The following is an 18220-nucleotide window of genomic DNA, read 5'->3' on the forward strand; positions in this document are numbered from 1 at the left end:
CCATGTCACCGTCATTGAGCGTAATTGCTTTAATCTCCGGAGGCAAAGACTCGCTCTTCTCCATTCTCCACTGCAAAGCCAACGGCCACAGTGTCGTAGCACTGGCCAATTTGCACCCAGCGCCTTCGGCCAATGACGATGAGGACATCAACAGTTACATGTACCAGACCGTGGGGCATTCCGTCATCCCACTCTACGAAGAAGCGCTAGGAATACCGCTCTATCGACAAGAGATCCTGGGCACCGCCGTAGACTCAAACAGAGACTATGCGACGCCTTTGCAAAAGCAAGAGCAGGATGAGACTGAAGACTTGGTTCCGCTGTTGAGAAGGGTCATGGAAGCACATCCGGAGGCAAACGCAGTGTCTACAGGGGCTATCCTGAGCACGTATCAACGGACGCGTGTGGAGAATGTTGCGCTCAGGCTAGGGCTGACGCCACTGTCGTATCTGTGGCAGTATCCGCTGCTGCCACCGTATACGCAATCGTCGCTTTTGCATGATATGACGACTGTAGGACAAAAAGCAATCATCATCAAGACGGCGTCTGGTGGTCTGGATGAAGACTTTTTGGGCCTCGATGTCGCTAATCACAAGACTATAGCAAGGCTAGCGAAGGCCATGGGGCGCTATGGTGATGCTGGTGACGGCGCGATACTGGGTGAAGGAGGGGAGTTTGAGACGCTGGCACTGGATGGGCCGAGATCGATCTGGAAGAAGAAGATAGTGATCGAGGAGGGGCCACCTGGGAAACTGGAGGGTGGCCAGGCGGTGCTGAAGATCGAGCAGAGTACGCTAGAGGAAAAGGTTGACGATAACGAAGGTGCTGGCACATTGAGGATACCCGAGCTCTTTGACGACGAGTTCAAGAGAGTGTTGGAAGTGACAAATGCCAGCACCCAAAATGAGCTTTCTGCGTCCACTGAAAAAGAGGGCACTGTTCAGTCTTTTGGGTCGCCTTCCCGAGTGCATCTCCCGTCCATAGTAGACCGACTACCCAGGAATACATTCAGTAACACCTCGACCGTCTTTACATACTCCAACCTCTCCAGCGATACCTCTCCCTCTTCCTCACCCGATTCGCCTTCTCGTCAGCTCTCCAAGATCTTCCTCCGTCTCGACCATATTCTGAAGCAATGTCATGTTTCCAGATCCAGCGTCAACCACTGCACATTGCTCCTCCGCGACATGGCAGACTTTACAGTCCTTAATCCAATCTACGCTCAATACTTCAGCGGCGTGAACCCGCCAGCCAGAGCTACGATCGCAGTCGGGGACACCATGCCAGAAGACAGACACGTCATGCTAAGCGTAACCGCGGACAAGGACCAGAACGACCAAAACGGAAAGCTCCTCCACCCAGTAAAGAGACAAGGTCTCCACGTCCAAGGCCGAAGCTACTGGGCACCCGCAAACATCGGACCTTACAGCCAAGCCATCTCTGCCCGCCTACCCCCCAGCAAGCAGCACCCCGAAAACGACACCCAACCCACCGGAGAAGTCGTCTACGTAGCCGGACAAATCCCGCTCATCCCCGCATCCATGGCCGTCTACACAGAGCAAGGTTTCCGAGGCCAAGCTCTCCTTTCCCTCCAACACCTCTGGCGCATCGGCCGCACAAAGCGAGTGACATGGTGGACAGCAGCCGTGTGTTTCATTCCCGCTTCTGAGACTCCAGAGGGGGATGTGCGGACGGCACAGGAAGTATGGAGGAAGCTTCATACCCCGCCTTTCTCCTCGTCCGACGACGACGACGACGACAACGACGACGAAGACGAGGATATTGATCCTTGGGACCGCTTGAACCAACATGACGCCTCGGCCTTCAAGGACTCTACGTTCCGGGCGCCGATCCCTGATCGCTCTGCCATATCTACTGCGCAAAATCAAGGTCTAACCGGGGCTAAGGCAGAGATAGTCGTGCCACCTTGTTTCGTCGCCCAGGTGACTTCTCTGCCGCGCGGTGTGGATATAGAGTGGAGCGCTACGGGTCTTACGTCTCCTTCCATCGCATACGAGCGTGACGCCTCTGTTCCCCAGTGCACTACTACGACGCCGGCGCACAGTCGGTCTCGTTTTTTTACGTTGGAGATCAGGGATGAGCGGGATGTGGAGGTGCTAGGGAAGCTGGGTGCACAGGGCTGGACGAGTGCTACGCTGTATGTTGGAAGGGGGTTTGCGTGGTATGGGAATGGAGGAGAGGGGGTCAAGATGGAGGGTGTGCAGTGGATTCCTTGCCAGAGGGTTTGGGGCGAGGAGGGGAGAGAGGTTTGTGCGGTACTTGTAGGAAGGCTGGATGCGTGAGGGAAGCGGACAGTATAGATGTCTGTGGAGAGAGATAGGTATCGTGCAATCTTCGTGCTCGTACTTTGCCAAAACCGAACATGACCATGCGAGTATGTATGCATCGCTCGTAATTGCTTCTATAGCTATGTGATATCCCATCCATCTTCTTCCAATCGTCAAATCATGCCTGATGGTATAACAGCTTTTCCCAACCTGCCCAAGTCTCCGTAACGCCGTGTAAATGCCCGATATCGCGGTTGCCACTGCTTGGCTACTATGCAAGATTTCTCGCTTGTGTGTATCGTCTAGAACCTCTCCTTCATACGTCCGGCGACTGTCCGTAGGTTGCCGTACACCTTGCTTGGTTGTTGACCCAGGATCAGGCTGACAATGGCTTCGCGCGCGATGTGGATGTTCTTGAAACCGCCGAGAATGTGGATCTTCTGGTCTGCTAGGACGACTGGGGGTTGTTAGTAATCTGGACAACGGGGGTATTCATGCCTTGGACGTACCTCGTGTTCTGCTGGCGTTCTCGATGGCGAACTTGGTCTTGCCGTCCTTGCCTGCAATGCGGCCAATCGCGCGGCCGAGATGCTCGCCCTGTAGGGTCTTGACGTCCTTGATCTCAAAGGTCTCAATGTAGAGATCGTCGAGTCGAAGCAGCTGTGAGTCGTCAGTCGTATATTCTCGAATCGAGGAGTCTGGCCAGGCCAAACCCAGTTTGAATAACTGCCAGCTCAGGTGTAGAGCTTCGTGTCACTTACCGCAATGGCATCATCCGTGTCAAAGCCCAGCGTGAAGGCCTTTACAAAGTCCTCTCCCTTCTGCAGCGCGCCCGTGTCGGTTGTGGCGTTGGAGGTGCGCAGTTCGACGGCCTTTGCCTTTGTGTTCATGCGGACCTGCAGCTTGAGGTGCTCGACAAGCGGGGGGTAGATCTTGGGCCACGAGTTCTTGAGGGGCGTCATCCTGTGGGGTGGGATGGGGACCTTGCGCTGTTCGCGGCGGAAGGCGAGGGGTATCGACTTGGCGGCGGGGAACTTTGGCTTCCCGCTCTCGTCCGTCATGGGCATGTCGTCGTCGGTGGGTGCTGGGGCATCGTGGGCGGCGGCGACGGGGTCGAGGCTCATGGAGATGAGGTCGCCGTCGCTCTCGGTCGGGAGCGGGACCGACGACGCCTCCATGGTGACATCGTCGGCGAACTCGTCGGGCCTGCGCTGGAGGGCGGTAGGGGCGGGCATGCTGGCAGCGGTATGCGTATGCGTATGCGTATGCGGTATGCGAAGTGTAGGCGGGCGTGGATGCTGGAGGTGCTATCGATTCGCGACAATGTGGGGCTGCTCAAGAAATTTGGCTGAGGCGAGCGGCAGTCGTCCCGAAGCGGGCTAGCGCCTGTCCCTCTACCGCGAGGCCTTCTTTTTGCATGTGCATGGGTAATGACGTGAATCTTGTATTCCAACCACCCGCCCGCCTGTCCTGCACCGCACACGGCACCCTCTCTGCCCCCACACACGTCCGCACACCCCTCGCTTGCCGACGTCGACCATGTACCCGCCGCGATTATCATGAACAAGAATGTAGGCACGCTCGGCTTCCTGTGGCGCGCCGTCGCTGGCCAGCCGCTGATCCACGGCGGCCGTGTGCTTCCGCACGAAGGGCTGGGGGCATGGGCACAGGCACAGGCACAGGCACAGGCGCAGTCGCCATGGCGGGGAGGCATCCAGAAGCGCTCCATTACCGCGAGTTCGCATGTCTTGGGGCTGTCGACCACCTCACCGTATCCCGGACACGCACCCGGTCTGCTGCTGCGAGCATCGTCACCCCGCACCGGCCGTCTCCAGCAGAGTGTGGCTGGCACCGTCTTCTCGGCATGGCGCAGAAACGCATCGTCCAAGGCGGGCCGAGCGCTGGAGAGGAACAGAGGCAGCGACCGCCGCAACAAGAGTTCGGCGACGAATGGCTCCTCCAAGACCAAACCAGAGCCCACGGGCCAGACACCGCAGTCCTCCAAAACACCGCCGCCCAAGCCCAAGCCCGAAGCATCAGGTGCGCCAAAGCCCCTCCTCGACCGTCTCCCGCACCACCTACCCCACATATACCGCCCCAGCAAGGCTGAACTGCTCGAAGCTGCCTCGGGCTTCTGGTCGCGCATAAAGATCCACTTCAAGTGGCTTACCATCCGAAGCACCCGTCCCTTCAATGCCGATGAGATCTACGCATTGTTCTCGTGGATCATCGCCGCCCACTTCCTCTGGATCGTGCTGGGCACTACAACCTTCTTCATGCTGACCATCTTCTTGATCAACACCGCCTTCTCACAGGAGACGATTGCGAAGTGGATCGGAAACTACTTGACAAAGTCCTCAGGCATAAAAGTCGTCTTCGAGACCGCTGTAGTGCCCAAGTGGGGAGACGGTGTCATTTCCTTCCGCAATGTCTTTGTCTCGCGACGCCCCGGCCAAGGCAAAGGAAAGGTCAGCAAGGGTTCACAGACCGAGATGGCTGCTGCCGCCGCCGCCATAACCCACCAGGAAAGCGACACTCCAGACGCTGTCGAAGAGAAAGCGGAACCCGAAGAAGACACCAACTACACACAATTCGACATCTCCATCGATACCGTCAACGTCACACTGTCGTTCTCAAAATGGTTCAACGGCAAGGGCCTGTTGAAGGACGTCGAAATCAAGGGTATCCGCGGTGTCGTAGATCGGACGTCAGTGCAGACAATCGAGGGCGTGGATCCCAGGTCATACAAACACGAGCACAACCCGGGCGACTTCGAACTCGAGTCCTTCAAGATGGAAGATCTGCTCGTCACTATCTACCAGCCCAACGGCTTCCGCCCGTTCTCCGTCAGCATCTTCTCTTGCGACCTCCCTCAGCTGCGGAAGCAATGGCTGTTCTACGACTTCCTCTCTGCCAACATGATGTCCGGATCCTTCGACAACTCGCTCTTTACCATACATCCCAGACAAACACACAACTACACTGGCGCCCAGTTGAGCAGCGGCCGCGACAGCGAAGACGGCAGCTCCTGGAAGAAGCATAGCCGGATTCGTATCGACGGCTTGAACATCGACCACCTCAACAGGGGCTTTGAAGGCCCCTTCTCGTGGATCCACGAAGGCAACGTCGACATTGTGGCAGATGTCATGTTCCCCAATGACGATGACGATAGCATTGCAAAGGTCATGTCCGACATGTACGATCGTGTGGAAGCTACCGTTATCCAACAGCGCAAGCACCATTTCTCTGACCACGCGGTACACGGCTTCGATGAGCATCCTGAAGACAAGTCGCATCCCCACGAGGAAACAGAGGAGGACAACCGTTACATGATCATGGACATGCGTGTCCATCTCAACGACGTGCGCGCCGCAGTCCCAATCTTTACCCGGGACATTTCTTACGTGAACAACGCGCTCGTACGACCTATTGTGGCATACATGAACTCAAGTCGCACCTTCATCCCAGTGAACTGCAGGGTTGTGAAGAGGGTTAGTGAGTTCGACGGCAGTTGGACCCTCTATGATAGCGGGTTAATGGAGGAGGTGTCAAAGGAGGTGAGTCCTATATTTATTCCCCTTGCTGCCCTCTAGAAACGAGTCCTAACACATGCTTAGATGTACGATGCATTCGCCCGCGACGTCCTCGAAGATCGAACCACACGTAAACGACGCATAAAGAAGGTGGGCATTTGGACACTGCAGCTCGCAGCTCAAGCCCTCTTTCTTGGTCTCGCCGGCAACATCGCATAAAGATACCCTGATAGATTGGATGAAGCGGATGAATCTCTTCTTTCTGTAATATAAATGGCAAAGCAAGGCGTTCTGGCGCATATACATACACACGGCTGATGTGGCTGGCTAGCCGAAGTAGATGAATGGATGAAATGGGCAACGAACTTGGGAGCTCTTAGAGCAGCTGCCTACGATGAAATGATAGACACTCTTATTCCCATCTATCAAAAGTTTCCACTCTATATCCATTGTACAAACAGGACTGCTCAGAGCCCCGTGCTGATGTCATGCGCCAGCGTCAGCATCTGAGGATCTATCTTTCAAAGCGTGACGGCCACGATGCCAACTTGTGCCCATTACACTGCTTTCACTTCAAGAGACTTGTAGTGTGAGTGATGCATGGGAATCTTCACCGATGAGATTGCCCTCAATAGCCAGCCCTCGCAGACACGCTCGAACCGAAAGAGCTACTACCAGCCGTTCCCACACCACAGATCTGCAGAATGGGTCGGATGACAGCGGAAGACACGTACTCTGGGGACAAGTGGGACCTCACTCTCTGCGGGTGATAGTGGATCGGTCGATGGACGTTGCGTCCTATGCTCACATCTGCGCGTTGTCAAGAAACCTCAAGAGGCATACCCAGAACGGCAAACGATGCAGCTGCAGGGCGTTTTACGACAATATCGAGGTCAGACGTGTTTTGTGTCGCCTTCCTAAGGCGGCGTACTACTAACCAAATGCCATCGGTAATCTCATCTCGACTCGCTTCGTCGGGTACCACATCTAGAGGCCTAAATTGCTACTACTAGTTTTACGATCCATAGCAACGTCGCTTTGAGCTCGACGTGGAACCAAACTACATACCAGGTCCGCGGCACACGCGTCGGACGAATGTGGTAGCACGAACACGCGCGACGGACCCAACCCCGAATGCCTGAAACCAGGTCAAGGGCCTTGGTCTCTGCGAAGAACGGAATTCGTGTTGCAAAAGTAATACAGTACTGCTCCAAGCCCCGCCAGCTCCGAGATGACCATCCGACCCTCCGCGCGCACCTACAGCCAAGCGACGCTCGGGAGATGGCACCATTTCGCGGGCGCTGTCAAGCTCGCCATGCCAACCAACAAGCTTTGACAAAGCCTCCCCATGCTCTGGCTACCGTCTCCCGCGCCCGTCATATTATTGGTGCAGAATCCTACAATGCCGTCGATCCGTTGTCCATGGCTCTGAACAGTTTAGCCTATCCGCGGACATAACGCCGTGTAGGGTGTGGAGATAGGGTGAATACGCTGCATACGGCTATAGAACCGCCTGCCGCTTTGCGCCCTCGCATCATAGGTCTAGGCATGCAGCCCTTTCGCGTGCGGAGGGTCGTGGATTTCTGTGTCCGTGATTGCGACGTAAGCCTTTGTTGCTGTTCACTTTAGACGAGGCATCACTTCTTTCCTTTCTCTCAGATCTACTTTCCATATCTGCCTAGAACACTTCGTGCTGATAGTTTGACTTCCGGACTGTCGATCTACAAACTGTTCGATTTGTATTCCGTTCTTGCGGTTATTCCCAGTCGACTGTCTCAGTAATACCGTATACTCGGTAAGACTTGCTTCTCTTTCCTGGCTGCCAATGTACGCAGTAATCTAACACGAGTACGCCACATCTGTGCGTACGGCACGGAAGGGGCGAAGATGCGTCACAGTGTCGAATACATGCTAACGACTCCTCCTTCAGTTCACTTCATATTCAACGTCCACAATGGCGACGCCATCGTCATTACCAAACCCCACGCGGGATGCGCAAGATCTGCCCCACGGACCTACCAAAGAAGCATACGAACAAGGCCACGATGCAGACAGCAGACTACCTGAGGATTCATTCTCCAAAGACCCAGAGAAGGGCATCGACAGCCACGCCCATTCAACGCACACAGACGAGCGAACAATGTCTAGCATCGCCCCACCAGAACAAGAACGAGACGCCAACATCGTCGACTGGGACGGGCCAAATGATCCCGCCAACCCTCAAAACTGGACGGCGAAAAAGAAATGGGGTATCATCTCCGCACTGGGTGCCTGTACCCTCATCACTCCCCTCGCATCCTCCTTCTTCGCACCCGGCGTCCCCCAGGTCCTTCGTGCTTTCAACGAAACCTCCAACATAATGGCCTCGTTCGTCGTCTCAGTGTACATCTTGGGGTTCGCCATTGGACCTCTGATCATCGCGCCCATGTCTGAACTCTACGGACGCATGCATCTGTACAACATCTGCAACGCACTCTTCGTTGTCTTCAACATCGCCTGCGCGTTATCCAATTCCATGGGCATGTTAGTGGGCTTCCGTTTTCTAGCGGGGTGTGCCGGAGCCGCGCCCTTGACTATCGGAGGCGGCACAATTGCCGACATGTTCCCTCCTGAACAAAGAGCTGGTGCAATGGCCGTGTGGGCCGTCGGACCACTTCTAGGCCCTGTCATCGGACCTGTATGCGGAGGTTTCCTCGTGGAGAACCAATCCTGGCGCTGGGTCTTCTGGATCCTCGCCATCTTCGGCGGCGTCTTCGGCGTCATGCTCTTTTTCGTTGGCCGCGAATCCTACCATCCTACTCTTCTTGCTCGCAAGACAAAGGCCCTTCGGAAAGAAACTGGGAACAAGAATCTGAGATCGAAACTTGCTCAGGATCTGCCGCCGAGGGAGATTTTCATTCGCGCTATTGTGCGCCCGATGAAGATGCTCTTCCTTTCTCCCATTGTCGGTCTCATGTCCCTCTACGTCGCTGTCAACTACGGTATCCTGTATCTGTTCTTCACGACCGTCACGTTTGTTTTTGAGGGCCAATACCACTTCTCCTCCGGCGCCGTCGGACTATCCTACATCGGTGTTGGTGTAGGCATGTTCATTGGTATGGTAGCCCTCGGTATCCTATCCGACAAGATCATCGTCAAGCAAAAAGCCAAAGGAAACGTCAAGCCTGAACACCGCCTTCCGCTTATCCTTACCCTACCCGGTGCCATTGGGCTCCCCGTCGGTGTCTTCGTATACGGATGGACGACATACTACAAAGTCCACTGGATCGTCCCTATCATCTTTACCTCGTTCATCGGTCTGGGCAATCTGACGGCTATGATGACTATTCAAACCTACCTCGTTGATGCGTTCACTGTCCACGCTGCGTCTGCTATCGCAGCGAATACCGTTCTCCGCTCCATGTTCGGTGCCTTTCTGCCGCTTGCTGGATTAAACATGTATGATGCTTTGGGGTTGGGGTGGGGAAATTCTCTACTTGGGTTCATCTCTGTGGCGTTTATCCCGGTGCCGATTCTATTCAAGTACTATGGTGAGAGGATCAGGACGAACCCGAAGTTTCAGGTGCAGCTTTAGGGTGGTGGGCTCAGCCAGTATAGACAAATTCACAGCATTGCGCGGCGTTGATCATGCGGTAGAACAATACAGTTTGGAATGTCTCCTGTTTGAAACATATCACAGGGACCTCCTATATTTTGCCTGCTGCCTCATATTATCCATACTGCAGTGTGTAACTGACTTGTTGTTTGGGGTCTCAGAGCTTTGCGCTGCTGGTTCGCGAACCCCAGCGTGTAGCGTGGGGAACACGACTGCGACTGCTTCATCACCGACCCTCCTGCCTGCCCTCAAAGTGACCTCAGCACCTGCCTTCCCTCTCTCTTACCGAGAACAACGCACACAATGGTGCAAAAGTTCCGGCCAGGCTGCTTCATCATCGGTCGTATCGAATGGCCTTCCTCTCATCAAGCGCGCACCCTCTCGACCTCGGGAAGTCAAACACCAAAACGCAAGGTGCGAAGTTGGAAGCTCGATTCCTCCTGCTCTCGAAGTAGGCCAATGTCTTTTCTTTATCTCAACAAGTCTGAGATGAAAGAAACTTTCATGGTTAGCTGACTGCATAATGCAGCCCGATAGTTGACCCGTCGGGGAGCTACGTGTGGTGCTAACACCAACACACAAATGTGGCCCTCTGAGACCCCCTTCAAATTTAGCGTTCATACAAAAAAAAACAAGGTGTGAAGGATGACTGACCTGTTCTGTAGGAGTTGCGAAGTTCTTTTTTTCTCTAGGATGTTGCCTTTTATATCGCCTTAGCTTACGTAGGGCGCGGTGGCTGTGATCACTATCCCTTGGTTCGTATCCACTAGAAGACTCGATATCCGCAGCGGTGAGCCAGTCATAGCTTCCGTAATCTAAAACCTGGCGACCTCATCCAACAATTTGAGGTACCGAGCTCAGTACCGAGGATAAGATGACACATATATTTGTGTACGTAATAAAGGGCGGCAAACACTTTGATGTCTTTGTTCATTGCTTTAGACGCGGCTGTAATGCTTGTGTAGTTATCCGCGGACTACAGCAAATACCTCATGGGCCAGTTGAGATGCAATCTTGTTGTTCAAGATGTGGAACTGACGTTGGATAGAGCTACTACGTTATGAATTCTGGAAGAAAGCATAAGAGGAATTGTTCGAGAATAAGCAAAATAGAGAGATGATTGAGCACTGCCTTCGCCACACAAGTAAGTGGCCATGGCGCCTCTATTTAGCCTAACTACATATCCATCTAAAAGACCTTAGCAATTGTTGAAAGTGCAAAAAGGTCTAGCTATACTCCAAAAATCGTGCAGAGTATATGTCCCGCCACCAGGCCCACCGCCTTACGACTAACAATCATCCCCATGTTCATCTAGCCAAGACACTGGACTGCGACATCGCCTCCTTCTACGGGAATCCAGATATCGTACTGGTTGCCGTTCTCGTCCGCGACAACGTAGTGATCGAAGTGCGGCAAGAAGACCATAAAGGCCTCCTGTGAAGTACTGCACGACTTGCTTGGATCAAACTCAATCGTCCGGGTGTACTCCTGACTGAATTCCATAGATACGTCGATACCAACGGATGCAGTGAAGATGTCAAAGAAGCCGACGCTTAATTCGGCACTCACGCCGACGCTGGTGGAAAAGCCTTCTGTAGTCGACCACTCGGTGGATACGCCGGGTGAGGTGATGCCGCTCATCCGGTTGCTGACGCCGGGTTGAGTAACGGACTTGGAAAGACCGAGGACAAGCACTTCTTCTTGCTATTGTCGGATCGTGTTAGAAAAAGGCAGTAAAATTGGTAAACAGGGGCAAGGATGGACTGCACACTCACTCTCTTCTGGATAGTAGGCTCGGATTGACGCTCGATGGTTTCGTTCCTCACCGTCTCCCAGAAAACCTCCATCTCCTCTATCGTCTTCGAGTCAACTCTTAGTTGCGGCTTAGCAGAGCGGGTCGTGGTGCGAATGGAGCTGCGTCTAGCGAAACTTGCTGGGACGGCGCCGGCTTCGACGTATTGGTTTGAACCTGCCTCTATTTGAGCAGGGCCTGGGGCCCGACCGCCAGACCCCTGAGGCTCACACCACTGCTTGATCAAGCGATAGTATGTCGGGCCGCTGATGACATTCAAATACGAGTCCTGGCCATCGCCGCGGGTGTTGCATACAGCGATGACGCAGTTTGCGTCCTGTCCGTCCGAAAACGTCGGATCAGAGAAGATGTTGCAAGCCCCATCTCTAATTGGACGGCCACCATTGTAAGGGCTTTCCGTCCAGTCAATGTTAGCTATGATTCTGTCGCCTAAAACTCGATTAGTTGAGAGTCGTGTAACGCCAGGCGGTTACTTACAAGAATCGTAATTTGGCTCCGTGTATGAGTCGCATTCGTAGACCAGCTGCGCTTGTACGCTGGATACGCCAATGACGGTCAAAAGAGTAGCGAGTTTGGCAAGCATATTGGAAAGTGTAATCCGGTCTGTTGAACTGATGGGAAGATAGTGCTTGCCTTGAGTGAAGGCAATGCTGATGAGGATACTGAGAAGAAATCTGAGAGACTTGAAGGCTTTAAATACACATTCTCGTAGCATGGCCTTCATCTGGTTCCCGTCCATTATCATACCTATGATGCGCTAACCTGCAGATACTATTGGGAAATCCTTCGTGGTGTTCGCTTCCGTTCTCAATACCTAGGTAGCCCTTCACGATGCCCATACCATTTGCCACATGTCGCCTAGGTGCTGGCTAAAAGCGTTTGGTTCGTGTAATAGCGGACGTCGATGGTTGCTTCTGGATGTTGATTCGGTGCAAAGACGAGTGAATGTGTAAGGCCAAACGCCAAGATATATACTAAGTTACGCCCTGCCAAGTCGGAACGGGACACCCGTTATAGTCGCTTTTAGTGTGTATGCGATGTGAACAAGTTCGCGTCCTTCACATCCTTCGCATCCTTAATGACGATTTAGCTGTCCTCTAGCTTCTTAGCCGCATGGGTACCGTGCCGGACCGCCCGCAGCACCGAACCTGTGCACCAAATGCACGCCATCTCCATGCGCCGTTGGAGCCTCAAGTGACAATAACATTCCTCATCGGGATCGATATCTCCGAAGGAAAGGGTGCGCCGTTGATGTCTGCGACCGCGTTCTAGCAACATGAACATGAGAATCTGATTGCCACTGTCAACATTGCCGTCCTGCGGCTTAAGTCGTTAGAAGTAAACGTCTTCCACTCCGACTGGAAGCCGCGGAGCCTTTGACAGCAGCAATCGGGTGAACGGCAATGATCCTGCTGAACTCCCCACCAATATTGCAAGGATGATGGTTGAGTGTGGTGCTGTTGGGTTAAGTGGATACAACTTCCTGGATACTGTTCCCGAAAACATACATGCAGAAAGCAAGTACGGTTTGGCATTCGTAAAGGTGAGCCTAGTGGTCTACTGCATTCATCTGTTGTATGATAGCCTGCTGGGTAACGAAACTGCAGTTGCATGCGTTGCGCCCAGTATCATAGGACATGTTGACTTGGGTTTTGCGGCTTTGTTAGATGCATACATCTATGAGATGGCATGCACAAACCGACGCAATACTGGCGATTAAAGAGGCTTCTTCATAAGATGACTTGAGATGTAACTTTGCCAAAACGTGAACATTATATTCTAGATAGGCTTCTGACATCTCTCTTCCCCGCTCTCACACGAATTACGGTACTTATTAGGCCTTCTCTTCAGTCTTTTTCTTCCCACTTAGCATGCCCTTGATCTTACTAACACCCTTGCCCAGGCCTCCAAAGACAGCCCCGAAACCAAAGCTCCACCCCTTGATTCTGATGCTCCAAACGAAGAAGTAAACAAGCGCCCAGTTGCTAATGCAAAAGGCAAGGAAGATACCGAAGTTGCGCCATTTGTCGCTTGCTTTGATGTGGATAGTAGCAAGGTAGTCGTTACCCACGGAGTATGGGCAGTATTGGCAACCAGTCGTGGCGTCGGGATTGAGGAGGTATCCTGGAGAAGCTGAAGCAAAAGCGCCGGCATAGGAGGAACAGGTCTGGCCTGGTGGTGAGTCGAAGATGGCGGTCTCGCTCTCCTGACATTCAACCGGTATACCGTTCAAAGTAGCAGCGAGAACACCGCCAATCCAGTACGTTGAAGGGTTTATCCAGAACATCCAATACTTCCAGAAGACGGGCATCATGTCGTACGGCCGTACAACACCATTAAACAGACCGAACATGACGAAGAAGAAAGGCAAAACATTCGAAATGACCGTAAAGCTCGGCGCAAACGCACAAATCCACTGACCCCAGCTGGAAATGAACAGGAAGAACAGCATGGTCATCAAGAAGACGTATCCCGACGTTGAGCTGTCAGTGGGTAGTCCAGTAGGGAAGTACCACAGAATCCAATACAGCACACTCGACACAATGGCAATAGGAATCTCAGCCACCACCTGCGCAGTGGTGAAAGCGACCCAGCCGTAAATTCGAGATGGAAGTTCGCGAGCTTGCCATAGTGCCATGTTTTGGTAGAATTTGGGTACGACGGCGTTGACGATGGTGGGTGGGATGAGAATGATGAGGAACGCGGTGAACATGCGGTTTTGCAGGTCGCCGATGGAGTTGCCGAGTTGCCAGAACGTGAAGCCGTTGAATATGCCAATGATCACTGCGACGAAGAGCTTGCCGTAGAGGTACGACGGATCACGCCAGTACTGGATGAAGGTGCGCTTGGTAAGCATGGTGGTCTGCTCCCAGACACTGGCCGCGAACTCGGATTCCTCTTCTGCCCCTTCTTGGTTCTGGTTGGAGACTGTCTTGCTGCGGTCGGCCTTGATGCGATCGATTTCCTGGAGCATCTGCTTGTTATTGTCGGAATTGAGCCATTCTTCATTCCAGTTGATTTTACTGCCGTCTTTGCGCTTGACAGGTTTCGCTGCAGTCTCCAGAATGAACTCTGCCACGTTTTTACTAGGCGGACACTGTACGCCACGGTCTCCAAAGTACTTGATGACGTCGGTTCCGTTCTCGCCTACGGGACCGAAGTAGAACGTGTTGCCACCGGGATTGAGGGCCAGAATCATGTCGAATTGCTGAATCAAGACACTGCTGGGCTGGTGAATGGTGCAGACAATAGCCTGGCCTGCCTGAGCGAGCTTCTTGAGGAACTGAACGATGGAGTACGCCGAGTTGCTGTCGAGACCACTCGTCGGCTCGTCAAGGAACAGTAGCAGCGAAGGCTTCGCAGCGAGTTCGACACCGATCGTGAGGCGCTTCTTTTGCTCAACTCCAAGGCTGGAAACAAGCGCATCCTGAATGTCCTGTAGTTCGAGCAGGTCGATAATCTTATTGACGTAGTCAAGCTTCTCCTTCCTAGGTGTTTTCTTATCCTGGCGCAGGATGGCGGAGAACTCGAGAGCTTCGCGGATTGTAGCAGTACCGTCGTGGAGATCCATCTGCTCGCAGAACCCAGTTCCTCGTTGGAAAGCCTTGCCGAGATCCTTGCCATCCACCAGGAACTCACCCGAGACAACACCGGTAGATTGTCGTTGCGATAGTGTGTTGAGTAAGGTGGACTTACCGGCACCAGAGGCACCGACAAGGGCGATCATAACACCAGGCTTTGCGTATCCGTTGACCTTGTTCAGAAGCTTGCGCTCACCTCCCTGATATGGGACAGTGTATTCGACATCCTTCCAGGTAAAGACGCTTTCGCTGCTCGAGATCGAGTCCAGCGCCTCCTCCTCTTGGTGAGCAGCGGTGTCTGAGCTCGCGGTAGACTCGCCAGCGACCACCTTTTCCTCATCAAGAGGAGCCTCTTCCTTAACAGCTTGCTTGGCTCGCTTGTTCTTGGCGAAGACCAGTGCACCGCCACCTGACTGCGCGAAGGATACCGTTTCGGTTGCGATCACCGTTACCAAAAGATATAGCACCGTGAAGGCTATCACGACACCGAAGTTGCGCCAGAGGTTCGACCTCGAGTAGTTGAAGGACACCTGGAGGTAGTCTGAGCCGGGCACGGTCCTCGAATTCGGCGGTGCACCAGTCAGACTACAACCCTGATACGCGGGATCGACACCTGGTCCTTGTGGTACCAGTTGGCTGGGAGCGCACTCCATGATACGATCGGAAAATTCGTTTGCGAGCACCGATTCGAAAGAGTACGCAACCGGGTTGATCCAGTATATCCATCCAAACCAGATATAGTCCGTCAGAAGCTGTGGCTTCGGGATGACGTAACCCGTGTAGATAATCAGGAGGTTGAGTGCGATACCGGCAAACCGAACAGCGTCATCGATGGTAGGCGAGAGAGCAGCGAACATTCGGTAGAGACTTGTAACACAAAAGGTCGTGATGTAGATGAACAGGAAGTAGATGAAGAACTTGGACACGTCCACGTCCAGACCGGTCATGAAGTACATGATGATGGCTGAAATTGTTAGCAAACTTCTTCAGGCGCATGCATCCCATATGGGCTTCGGGAAGAAATGACTTACAGAACGGAATGACCTGTGCCAGTAGCAGCGGGAAGTCTTGCACCACACGCGCAATGGCGACAGCACTAGGGCGATAGAAGGCATAGTCCTCATGTCTCTTCACAACATTGCGACCAGAGACCGCCTTCATCAGCTCCGAAAGCTGGAGCCACCCGAGGAAGAGAATGGAGAAGAAACCAGAGCCGCCCCTTGAGAAAGCACCAGAGGTGTCGAGAGCTTGACCGTAGAATAGGGAACCGACGATGAGACCGTTGGAGATGATGATGACTTGACCAAGACGTTAGTAGATTATCGCGAGATGGTAAGAGCGACGAGTAAGCAAGTAGGTCCTCGCACCAGTTTCAAAAGACGTTTGAAATCTGGAAAGGTGACAAATACCTCTCCCTCATCGCGTTGGCGCAACTTACAGAACTTGGTATACAGCGTAGTCTGGTCACCCCATGTGAGCCAGAACTCGCGTTGAGTGCAAGCCAATACTTGGCGGATGAAAGAGACGGTGTATGGACTCTTCTTGCGGACCGTCTTACTCTTACTTTCCCGTACGGCGCCCTCGAACTCCTTGGCGTCTACATAGCCGCTGTTCTCTAGCTCGGTTTCGTATTCAGAGATCTCTCTCAAAACTTTCTTGTAAGCCTCACTCTCCCTGAAAGCTTTCTCAAGCTCCTCCGACGTCTTCGGTGCTTTGTCTTCAAAACCTTCACGAAACTGACGTTCAGTAGGATCAGTAACCGCCGTCAAAAAGTCAGCCGTCGTCTGGCGTTCCGGGCACTTGAACCCCAGGTCCTGAAAGTACTGCTTCGCCTCGCCCGCCGGCCCCTGGTAGATGCAGCGTCCAGCATCAATAACCATGACCTTGTCCATGACCTCGTAGATCTGTTCACCAGCTTGGTAAAGCGTCACTAGCGTCGTTCGGTTGCTGATATCAGTCATGATACGAAGTGATTTGGCGTAGTCGAGCGCGGTACTGGCGTCAAGGCCGCGGGTGCTGTTGTCCCAGCAGTTGACCGTGCTCTTCGTGGCGAGAGTCTCGGCGATGGAGACGCGCTTGCGTTCGCCTCCACTAACGCCACGGACGTATTCATCTCCTACTTTGGTGTATTTGGTGTGGGATATACCGAAGACCTTTAGGAGTGCCTCAAGGATGATGGGAATCTGTAGTTCATCATGTCAGTAGGCTTTTGGCGTGGAGTTTTCGCGCGGGAGACTGACCTCGTGCTTCTCGTTCTTCTTCGTCTTGTTGGTGAGGGCAAACTTGAGTGTTTGCCAGACGTTGAGATCGGCCATGTGCGAATCGTCCTCGGGGTTGTAGTTGACTTCTCCTCGGAATTGCTTCTTCTGCTTGCCGGCTGGGATACCTCCGTAGGATACATCCCCTTCCACGGCAGCGTACGACTCGCGATTGTTCGATATAGCCTTCAGGAAGGTGGAACATCCGGATCCGGGCCTAGTAAGCTATGTCAGTAGTTGTCACGCATACATTTCATACGGACTTGTTGCTCACCGTCCCAGGACGAGCATCATTTCGCCGTCCTTGACCACACCCGAAAAGTCGTTGATAAGCGTCCGCATCTGCTTATGTCTCCCTAACTTCAGCGCTGGGATAAAACCGGAGACGATACGGTAAAGATCAGGCCCAAAGGTGCCCAGAATCGCGTCGGGTAGCGTCCTCGCGAAGGAAGCAGTCGACCCTACACCCTTAACGGTGAGATTCTTGTAAATGACGCCGACCTTCTTGGCCGATTGACCGTCCTTGCGCTTCTCGAAGTGTCCCTCCCGCATGAACTCATCGAGCTCGAAGTCGTCTTCCTTTTCCGCAGCAACAATGTCTCCCGGTTCGTCATCTTCTGCATCGCCGGTGCCCTCTTCTGCGCGTGTAATGGATCCTCGACGATGACCCTGGCCCTGGCTTTGGCGTTTGCTGAGTCGACTTGTGGTCCTAGAAAGCGGGTTCGATCGTTGCGATTGCGCGCCGCGGGAACGCGACTTTGAAAGAGATGCAAGCTCTCCTCGTAGGACCTCGAGGTCCTCTGCTGCTGCCCGTGTATCAAGTCTTCCTGCGTCTTTCTCCCCCCAGGTGCCCGCGCGTCGTAGGCGGTCGCGATCTGGACTCTCCTCCTCGCTCTGGTGGTCCGGTGTCACTACTTCTTCTCTCCCATCGCGAAGGTAGTCGTCCTCATGCCATGGATTGCGTCGATTGTCTCGTTCTGCTGGTGGAATGGCGGAACCCCACATGGTGAATGAGGAATGTATTGGGTATCAAGCAGCTGTACTAGAGGGAAAACAGAATGTGGAGGTGCTGTGAAGAGACTCGGCAGAAGAAGCAGTCGCGAGGTTTACTTGCAGACGAATTGCTCAATCGGCGGATATTAAGCTTCCGCC

The 18220-nt window shown here is 53.5% G+C and overlaps 6 protein-coding genes across 6 annotated transcripts; 3 read left to right on the forward strand and 3 right to left on the reverse strand.

Annotated features, from left to right (window-relative positions):
- Window positions 1-2: 2 nt before the first annotated feature.
- J4E83_007397 (uncharacterized protein) lies at window positions 3-2303 on the forward strand (the record flags this gene model as incomplete). Its single annotated transcript, XM_049334301.1, has 1 exon — window positions 3-2303. The coding sequence occupies one exon, from the start codon at window positions 3-5 to the stop codon at window positions 2301-2303; it is 2301 nt and encodes a 766-aa protein (XP_049186643.1).
- A 287-nt stretch (window positions 2304-2590) lies between these two features.
- On the reverse strand, window positions 2591-3523 carry PNO1 (pre-rRNA-processing protein pno1; the record flags this gene model as incomplete). Its single annotated transcript, XM_049334302.1, has 3 exons — window positions 2591-2745; window positions 2798-2948; window positions 3050-3523. The coding sequence occupies 3 exons, from the start codon at window positions 3521-3523 to the stop codon at window positions 2591-2593; spliced, it is 780 nt and encodes a 259-aa protein (XP_049186644.1).
- Window positions 3524-3847: 324 nt separating this feature from the next.
- J4E83_007399 (uncharacterized protein) lies at window positions 3848-6040 on the forward strand (the record flags this gene model as incomplete). Its single annotated transcript, XM_049334303.1, has 2 exons — window positions 3848-5845; window positions 5906-6040. The coding sequence occupies 2 exons, from the start codon at window positions 3848-3850 to the stop codon at window positions 6038-6040; spliced, it is 2133 nt and encodes a 710-aa protein (XP_049186645.1).
- A 1735-nt stretch (window positions 6041-7775) lies between these two features.
- Window positions 7776-9395, forward strand: J4E83_007400 (uncharacterized protein; the record flags this gene model as incomplete). The annotated part of the gene is made up of 1 exon (XM_049334304.1): window positions 7776-9395. One exon carries the CDS (start codon window positions 7776-7778, stop codon window positions 9393-9395), a length of 1620 nt encoding a protein of 539 aa, XP_049186646.1.
- Window positions 9396-10727: 1332 nt separating this feature from the next.
- On the reverse strand, window positions 10728-11812 carry J4E83_007401 (uncharacterized protein; the record flags this gene model as incomplete). Its single annotated transcript, XM_049334305.1, has 3 exons — window positions 10728-11120; window positions 11192-11658; window positions 11707-11812. The coding sequence occupies 3 exons, from the start codon at window positions 11810-11812 to the stop codon at window positions 10728-10730; spliced, it is 966 nt and encodes a 321-aa protein (XP_049186647.1).
- Window positions 11813-13063: 1251 nt separating this feature from the next.
- On the reverse strand, window positions 13064-18073 carry J4E83_007402 (uncharacterized protein; the record flags this gene model as incomplete). Its single annotated transcript, XM_049334306.1, has 5 exons — window positions 13064-15774; window positions 15842-16108; window positions 16249-16993; window positions 17051-17285; window positions 17343-18073. The coding sequence occupies 5 exons, from the start codon at window positions 18071-18073 to the stop codon at window positions 13064-13066; spliced, it is 4689 nt and encodes a 1562-aa protein (XP_049186648.1).
- Between the last annotated feature and the right edge of the window lie 147 nt (window positions 18074-18220).

This window comes from Alternaria metachromatica (genome assembly GCF_023757995.1).
Source record: "Alternaria metachromatica strain BMP 0045 chromosome Unknown scaffold_18, whole genome shotgun sequence".
Classification (NCBI taxonomy): Eukaryota; Fungi; Ascomycota; class Dothideomycetes; order Pleosporales; family Pleosporaceae; genus Alternaria; species Alternaria metachromatica.